The following is an 8,790-nucleotide window of genomic DNA, read 5'->3' on the forward strand; positions in this document are numbered from 1 at the left end:
CAATGCTAATCAGCATTCGGCATTGCCCTGTAATTAATGTAATAAGTTAAAGAAGAAAATTAATATTATAAAAGAGTGTGTAATCCAGTGAGCATTTCCATGACATGTACTCCAGACCATTACACATCTGTTAACTTTAGTTCTTGTACACGTCCAGTATAATCAAGTGATCAAAAATACCTGCAACAAATCTCAAAGTTGATTTGTATGTCAGTCCTATGAGACAGACAGATGATTCTAGAGGACAACTAGAACCTACACTTTATTAAAATAGTAACACAATCTAGCAAGTTTACTTGAGTTTTCCCTTCGCCTCTTTCTTCTTCTTCCAAGGGTCAGGATGCAATCAGTGCCTCTTCCTAATACTTCCCTAACCAACACCTTCAAGTATGCTTCTTCTATTCCTGTTGTCCTAATTGCTTCTGGACAATATGTTCACCTCTATAACTCTTTACAATAGGTCAAGGCTTACTGTATTTTTCGGAGTATGAGACACACCTCCTCCTCCTCCTCCCCCTCCCCAAGAGGATGAAAACTTGGGTGTGTCTTATACACTGAATGTAGTCCCACCCAGCCACCCCAACCTTTTGGCCTCTGCCTCCCAGCAATTTACCTCCTTGCAGCAAACAGCCTGATTAGCACAAGCAAATGATTATCGGCCTCCCAACCAGCAGCTGATTGAAGGTTAAAATGAAAATGAAACTAAAACTGCAAGGAGGCAAATTGCTGGGAGGGAGAGGCAAAGGCAGAATTTTATTTTCTTGTGCTGATCAGTTGCTGAAACTGGATTTAAGGAGGTAAGTCAATAACTATAAAAGTCTGTAAAATGTTCAAATTATTAGATTATTTTTTAAAGATTGCTTTATTATTGTTCTAGACAGCTTAACAAAATGAAGAAGCTTTTTAAAATAAATGCTTGATCTGAAGAGGCCCAGTGCTATTGTATCTTCTTTTAAATAGCAGAGAATAATTTACACTTCAAGAAAGCCCCATCAATTTTAATAGCATCTGTACAAGTATAATCTGAAATGTAACAGTGTCCTGTTTAGTACAAGGCAACTGAGTTAAACCCTGACTTAGTCATGTTTGGAGTAAATCAATTAGGCGTTGGGCCATTGTTCACCCAGGATTTCTGTGGAGGATAAAAAACTGACCCAACCAGAAATTAGTTTCCCAATTTCTGGTAGGTCCGTTGTGTCCATTTTTTACCATCCACAGATTTTGGAAGCGTTCCTGAAGCCTGGGAAAGCTGGAAACGATCTCCCCCCACCCTACATAAGGCTCAACCTCCCCCCACACGCTATCACACATGCATGCATCCTTTTGGCAAAAAAGGTTCTCCATCACTGGTATATTACATGGAAAAACAACAAAGACAGATGGAAAATAGTCACATAACAGGTTAATATACATACCTATAAGTTCCGTTGGGTTCTTATTATGAAACTGTTCACATATACGAACGAATGTTTCTGTGTTTTCAGGTGTCGGACACTCTCCATGCCTACCAAGAAGAGAAGGAGTCAAGTAAAGGCAAGATCTTTCCTCCATAAAACAATATTCAGGAGTCTCATTAGCTTACCCTTTACATTGAAGCTTTACATATGTGATGCCATATTTTTCTATATCACTTCTGTCATAGAACCTACTGGTGTTTGTCAAGTCTATTAACATGCCCATTTTAACCTGAAAGTAATAAAATTAGAGTTCAATAACAGATATGTGAAATTACATATATGGTGAACATACGTTTAGGTGGTTTATTTATTTAAAACGTGTGTACAGCTGCCCATCTTGTAACCAACTCTCAGCAGCTCTCAACTAATTTATATAACATATCAAATATTAAAAGTATAAGATTAAACAGATTAAAACATTAAAAAAAACAAAGACCTGGTGCCAAGTCAATTAATTCCTAATGTGCACTTGTCCAATCTTATCCTTCTAATAGTTAACTCTAATATTAACTCTAATGCTTAATATTCAGAAGTAACTTTTCTGATGTTATACATACACCATGGAAATAACATGGCTGTGTATATCCCAACTGTATGCTATATCCCATAATTAAAAGCCTCATATGAAGAATTTACAAGAAAAAGGATGGAGTGTCCAATGCTTCACTCTCATTGCCAAAACAGGAAGTGTGGTTTCTCCTGCTTCAGTGTTAAGAGAATTTTCTGAAACCAATTTGGGGGAGGAGTATACAGAAAATAGTAGGACAGAAAAATTATGTTCTCTTAATTCTCCTAGATACAGTTCTGTCCATGAAAAATAAGCATTGTATTTATTAACTTCGTTGTTCACTTAAACGTTTTAACTTTAATCTTTTGATGAGTTAATTGTTTCCTTTTATTATTTATAACATTGTGAGCCACTCAGAATCACTTGATGGTAAGATGGGCGGCATATAAATTAGATGGATGGGATTGGGTAGATGAGAGAGAGAGAGAGAGAAAAAGAGAGAGAGAACCAACAGACAGACAGATGTGTTCTACCCATAATAAATATATTGGCAAGATATTTCTAAAGTTAGCCTTCTCAGAAATATTAATAAGGTAAAAAAAACCTTTATTATTTAGATAGCAAAGAAAAAATAAATTATATTCTTTACCTTGAGACTCTTTAAATAGTTGGACAACATAGAGGGATGGAAACGACATTCTTCAGCAACTTGATCATCATATTTTGGTCCCAGCATTGTCTTCAGAGGTAAAAATATTCCTGTATATAATGAACATGAAACCTCATAAAAATGTCTGTTTGAATCATGATTAACATTCCGAGTCTGCGGAGAGGGGCGGCATACAAATCCAATAAATAATAATAATAATAATAATAATAATAATAATAATAATAATAATAATAACATTCTTCATTAGGACAAAGAACTATAGCAGTTTATGACAGAATTCAATATCATTTATAACAAAATTAAGTGCTGAACTGTAAACTCCAGTGCCTGAAATGCTTTAAATAATTTCCATTGATTGAGAAAACTCCGAAAGCATTTCTAAACTGTTGTTTAATTAAACCCCTTATTAGCCATATATTAATGCCTAAATCCATACATATTTAAAATAAATTATGAGGATGAATAGACCAAAATGTAATCCATGGAGTTGTTCAAGGACAAAAAAAACCCCATGCAAATAATATTAACTAATTGCTTCAGAGATAAAAGAATACAAGGAAACTCTTGGATCTGGCCTAGCTACTGAATTATCAGAAAATAAAAGTGCTTCTTCAGATTTAACTAACGGCCTAGTTGTCAACAAGATAGCATAATGTCTCAACTTGATTACAACACAGCATTCAACATGTAATTGTCTCCTAAAAGAAATTTAGACTGTCTACACTCAAGCCACATCATTACAATAACTTTGCAACTTTAAATACTAGTTTTTAACTAATACCTTTTGGGGTTTTATGTGTTACCTCATTATAATCAAAGTTACCCCAGTATTCAATATACACTATATTCAAAAAAATATCCAGACACCCTTTACTTTTGTCAATTTTGCTGCAGGCTGATTCTACAGTTGTTGAAATTCTTTTTTTTTCCGCAGTAATTTACGTTACCTCAAAATGACAAAGTGAAAACAATTTTAGAAATCCCTGTAAATTTATTAAAAATAAAAAACTAGGGCAGGACAAGAAGCAATGGGTGGAAACTAATTTAGGAGAAATTTCCTGACAGAACAATCAGTGGAACAATTTGCCTCCAGAAGTGAATGCTCCAACACTGGAAGTTTTTAAGAAGAGATTAGATAACCATTTGCCTGGAATGCTATAGGGTTTCCTGCCTAAGCAGGGGTTTAGACTTGAAGACCTCCAAGGTCCCTTCCAACTCCTTTATTGTTATTTGTTACCATTTTGATGCTGCTATTCTAATCTATTTATAGGTACACTTGTTTCCAATAATTTTTTAGGTTTTTTTTTTTAGGTTTTTAATGTAAAATTGTTATTTTAGACTTAATATTAGATTTGCCATTGTATACTGTTTTATCACTGCTGTGAGCCACCCCAAGTCTGTGGAGAGGGGTGGCATACAAATCAATCAATCAATCAACCAATCAATCAAACAAACAAACAAATAAATTTCTGCCAATCCTATTCTGGATCTCTGGAGCTCAATCAGTGAACATCGGGTTCTTGGTGGTCATCGTTTTTACAAAGATATTTTTACAAGTATTGACACTCTATGTGATATTGATTCTATCCCTCTGTTTAATGCAGTCTAGAACTGTGTTGGCTTTTTTGGCAGCTGCTGGCTCATAGTTAAATGATTGTCCCTCTCACAGTTACTACTGAGTGAGGTACCACATATACTGTACCTGTGCATTTTCTTTTTCTTGCCTAAATGTAGAACTTTACTTTTTTCACCACTGAATTTCATTTTTTTATATAGTACCCAATGTTCAAGTCTGTTAAGATCCTTCTGTATCTCCGTAAGCCTGTCTTATGGCTATTCCTGCTAGCTTGGTATCATCTACAAATTTGATGAGTTCCCCATCTATCCCATCCAAATCATTGATGAGGTTGAAGAGTACTGGGCCCAAAACAATGCCTTAGGGTACCCTGCCGCATACTTCCCTCCATGCAGATACAATTCCATTGAGGACTCCATGCTGAGTGTGATTGGTCAGCCAGTTACGAATCCATCTGGTGGTGGTGCTGTCAAACCCACATATTTCTATCTTATCAAGTAGTAGTCTATGGTCTCCTTTATCAAATGCCTTACTGAAGTCCAAGTAAATTATATCAACAGCATTCCTCTGGCCCACTAATTTTGTCACTTTGCCAAAGAATGCAATAAGATTTGTCTGTCATGATCTGTTTTTGACAAACCCATGTTGGCTTTTGGTTATAACTTTGTTTCTAGGTGTTTGCTAATTATCTTTTCCAGAATCTTCCCTGGTATTGAGGCCAGGCTGATAGGTCTGTAGTTGTCTAGTCCACAAGCCTGAAAAAACTTTACAGATGCACCTTGAATTGCAATTGGAAGCCAACTGTTATCCAACTAGTGCAGCTCACAAAGAAGGAATAGCATACATATGAACAAAGATATGCTGAAACTATTCATGACAGCACAATCTGCATGAGCTGTAGTTTCCAAGTGGTCTTCAAGGGTATCCCATATAAAGACCCTTACCCTAATTCAAAGGTGAACAAACATAAGTGACAATAAGCTTTCTACTCCGGAAAAGGGTGCAACTGATGCATAAGCAGATCTATACAACAGTTCCCTCAGCTAGTTACAATTTATTCTTTGATCAACTGAGAATGTACAAGGACCTCAAATTCTGTATTGATTTGGTCTAGGGAAATTTTATTTATTTATTATTTATTTATTATTTAGTTTTGTATGCCGCCCCTCTCCGAGGACTCGGGGCGGCTCACAGCAGAGAAAAACAAATCATAAATGCCGTATCTAGAGCTAGAAAGCAACCAGAAATATAGATTTTTTAATTCACTGCCACTTACTCTTGCTACAATTTAGTTTAAGCTTGTTTCTCCCAAACTAGGCTAACATCTTACAGGCCCTAAGACAGAATCTCAACAGCATTACTTGGTCACTAGTGGGATTGAAATACAAAACTATCATGCATGCAATATTGATACCGACCGATGTCATTGGATAACCTCACCAACGAGCCTCACATAGATGTTAAACATGAGTGAGCTGAGGCTCGAAGAACCACACAAAGCAAGGACCTCAGTTTCAATCTCTCTCCACCAACATCAACTGGAACTGGTTTTAGATTGAGAAAGGAAGAAAAACATTGCAATGTGATGTCTTCAATGCCTATCCTCTAATACCTAATATGGTATTCTTTAACTAACATAAATAATGGTATCGAAATCCACTGAAAGATCAATAATAATCAGGAGTTGCCCCACTGCTACCCCAGTTCTACCAGACCATACACTCTCAATGTTGTTTCCATGATATAACCATGTCTAAACCTTGTCTAAAGATGATTAGATAATATGCTTTCCTCCAAGGCCCTTTAGAGCTGCACCCCATCACTTACATCCCCCAGAGTAAGGTTAAAGACTAATTAGAAATTATTCAATGCTATTGGATCCAGTGGTAGCTTCTTTAAGAAGGAAGGCACCATTGCCTTCTTCAAGACAGGAGGTATTGTCCCCTCACTCAAGAATATACTGGGCTGGACCATAATCTTAATTAGCCAAGACATGGGTCTGCCCCAATGATTATTGCACAGACAACTGTTAAGAATCCTGTCCACTTCCTTGACATTTATAGGCTCAAAATTTTCTCATATAACAAATATCCTACCTCAGCCTGATTCCAACTCAGGACATATCTAGAATATGTCTCCACTGCAACATTTAAGAAGTTCTTCTGATCTCTCCCTTGGGGTATCTAGCTCATTCTAAAAAAAGCCTCTGGTCAGCAACCCTCAGTATAACAACAACAATCAATGAACTGTGATAAATTTAGAAAACAAGAGGTGCCTAGGCTGTAACAATTTCTCTTAGACAAACTATGACTGCAAATATTTGCCTTTTCAATCGCCAAGAAACTGGCCCAGCTTTAGTTTTCCTTACTTAACTGAAGCTCCATTGAGCTACTTCATGGTCATGTTTTACTATAAAGGATTAAATTAACTAGCACAATTAGGTGTTGCAAATAATCTCTCCAACTCCCCTCCCTTTCTCCTAAAACAAGCAAGAAGCTGTCCCTGCTTATTTGGGCAGCATGGCTCAAGCTTTTGATTTGGGAGCATAACTAAGCTAGGTCTTTAATTGGGCAGGTATACCTAATCCAAAACTGGTTTGCTCCTATCAGGCTGCTTGGGGGGTTATTTATGTTGTTACTTGTGGTGGGTTTGGTGAATTAGTAGTTAAATGTAACATACATTACAAAAAGGGTTTTTTCTTTCTTTCTTTTGAAATGAGAATGTTAAGAGGAAAGTCTGCATTTTCTCTTCCTTTTCATAGAAAGACTATCCAAACTGCTGAAGAGGAAACTTCTCTCTGCCCCCTATTTCTAAAATCAGCACCTGATCTTTGATTTCCGTGTACAAGTAGTCCTCGACTTTACAACAGCTCATTTAGTGACAGCTCAAAGTTACAACTACTGTATTTTTGTCAAGCTCCACAGGCAGCATTCCTGCTGTTTGTTGGAATAACCTGAGCAACATTAACTAGGGGGAAAAAAATATTATTGGATAATTTAGGTCTAGAGGGAAGTGTGTATTACCCAAATCTGGCATACAGACATATTTGTGGAGAAAAATTTTTTTAAAAAAATTCTGGAAAAGTTACACCGGCACTTAAAATAGTGACCTATGATCATTTTTCAGAGTTACGACCTTTGTAGCATTCCCATGCTTTATGTGATCAAATTTTAGATGCTTGGCAACCAGTTGGTACTTACGACCATTGCTGTGTTCAAAAGCCAGGCAATTCCCCTTTTGCAAAATATTTTATTTATTTTTATTTATTTATTTTGTCCAATATACAATAGTACACAATGAAGGTTATAGAGGATATAGTAGAGAAGAAATATGAGATACAGGAGAGACTATAGGACAGGGGACGGAAGATCAAAAAAAATAGTCAATGGGGAAGCCAGATTCACTTATTTATTTATTCATTTGTCCCATACACAAATACATAGGAAGAAAAATAGACATGTAGTAATATATATAAGGGTAAAGTGAACTTGGAGGAGAGAATATATGAAAGAAAGAAAATATATATGATAAGTGAGAGAAAGGAAAGACAATTGGACAGGGGACGAAAGGCACACCAGTGCACTTATGTACGCCCTTTAACCAGGTTACCGACTGATCAACCGCAAAGATTCGCTTAACCACTATGGCAAGAATTGTCATAACAAGCGTCTAGCTTCACAACAGAAAGTTTGGACTCCGCTGCGGTCGTAAGTCGAGGACTACCTGTATTAATAAGCCTGCTTGTGGGAATAGAGAGCCAAGACCCTCAATACCACCTGGACCAAAGGCTGCTCAGTCTACACATGCGCAGGAGAGACTGAACCAGCCCATGGCGGGATACGCTGCAGGCTCTCTTATCAAAGCCCGACACCCCGTCCTCCCTCCCGCCAACAGTTTACCTGCCACGGGCTGTCCGCGTCTCGGACAGTTCAGCCACCGCGGTGGGATTTTGTTGAAGGACATGGCCGGGCCGAATGCAACAGCCACAGCCGCCGTTATCGGGAACGCTCGCCGTTAGGGAGGAACGGGACTGAGCGAGGGGGTCCAGGGAAACCCCGGCCAACTCTCGCTTTGCCCAATTCCTCGCCCGCAAAGTAACGCCGACACCCCACAATGCCCCGCGGCCGTTTGTAACCGGTTCCGGGATCCTTCATGTGGCTGCCGGTCTGACAACTCAAGAAGGGCGGGGCGGTGTGTCTCTATGGTGGGTCGTGGATTTTTTTTCACCTATAGAGATAGGAAAAACGAAGATTAGTAGATGCGTTTTCACTTCTGGCTTGGTTTAAGAATTTCCATTGTAAGAATAGTGACGCACTGAAAATCAATCCTGCTCAGGAATCTGCGTTATTTTTTATGCGATTAATCTATCGCAGTGGTAGGCAAAGTTGGGTCTTCTATGACTTGTGGACTTCAACTTCCAGAATTCCTGAGCCAATCATGCCAGCTCAGAAATTCTGGGAGTTGAAGTCCACATGTCGTAGAAGAGCCAACTTTGCTTAGTATTTACGGTAGAGACTTCCCATCTCCCTGATGGAGCGATTCTGGGCGGTGTTCGAGATACAAATGTTATATTTTTTTA

General features: G+C 37.9%; 1 protein-coding gene across 1 annotated transcript in view; it reads right to left on the reverse strand.

Annotated features, from left to right (window-relative positions):
* RNGTT (RNA guanylyltransferase and 5'-phosphatase) overlaps positions 1–8,438 on the reverse strand; it is a 160,261-nt gene extending 151,823 nt beyond the window's left edge. The window contains exons 1-4 of the mRNA XM_070733192.1: positions 8,111–8,438; positions 2,615–2,724; positions 1,583–1,686; positions 1,416–1,504 (exon numbers count right to left, since the gene is read on the reverse strand). Coding sequence (XP_070589293.1) covers positions 1,416–1,504; positions 1,583–1,686; positions 2,615–2,724; positions 8,111–8,174 — 367 coding nt within the window. The 5' untranslated portion in view covers positions 8,175–8,438. The remainder of the gene's footprint in view (positions 1–1,415; positions 1,505–1,582; positions 1,687–2,614; positions 2,725–8,110) is intronic.
* Between the last annotated feature and the right edge of the window lie 352 nt (positions 8,439–8,790).

The sequence above is a fragment of the Erythrolamprus reginae genome, chromosome 1 (assembly GCF_031021105.1).
Source record: "Erythrolamprus reginae isolate rEryReg1 chromosome 1, rEryReg1.hap1, whole genome shotgun sequence".
NCBI classification, from domain to species: domain Eukaryota; kingdom Metazoa; phylum Chordata; class Lepidosauria; order Squamata; family Dipsadidae; genus Erythrolamprus; species Erythrolamprus reginae.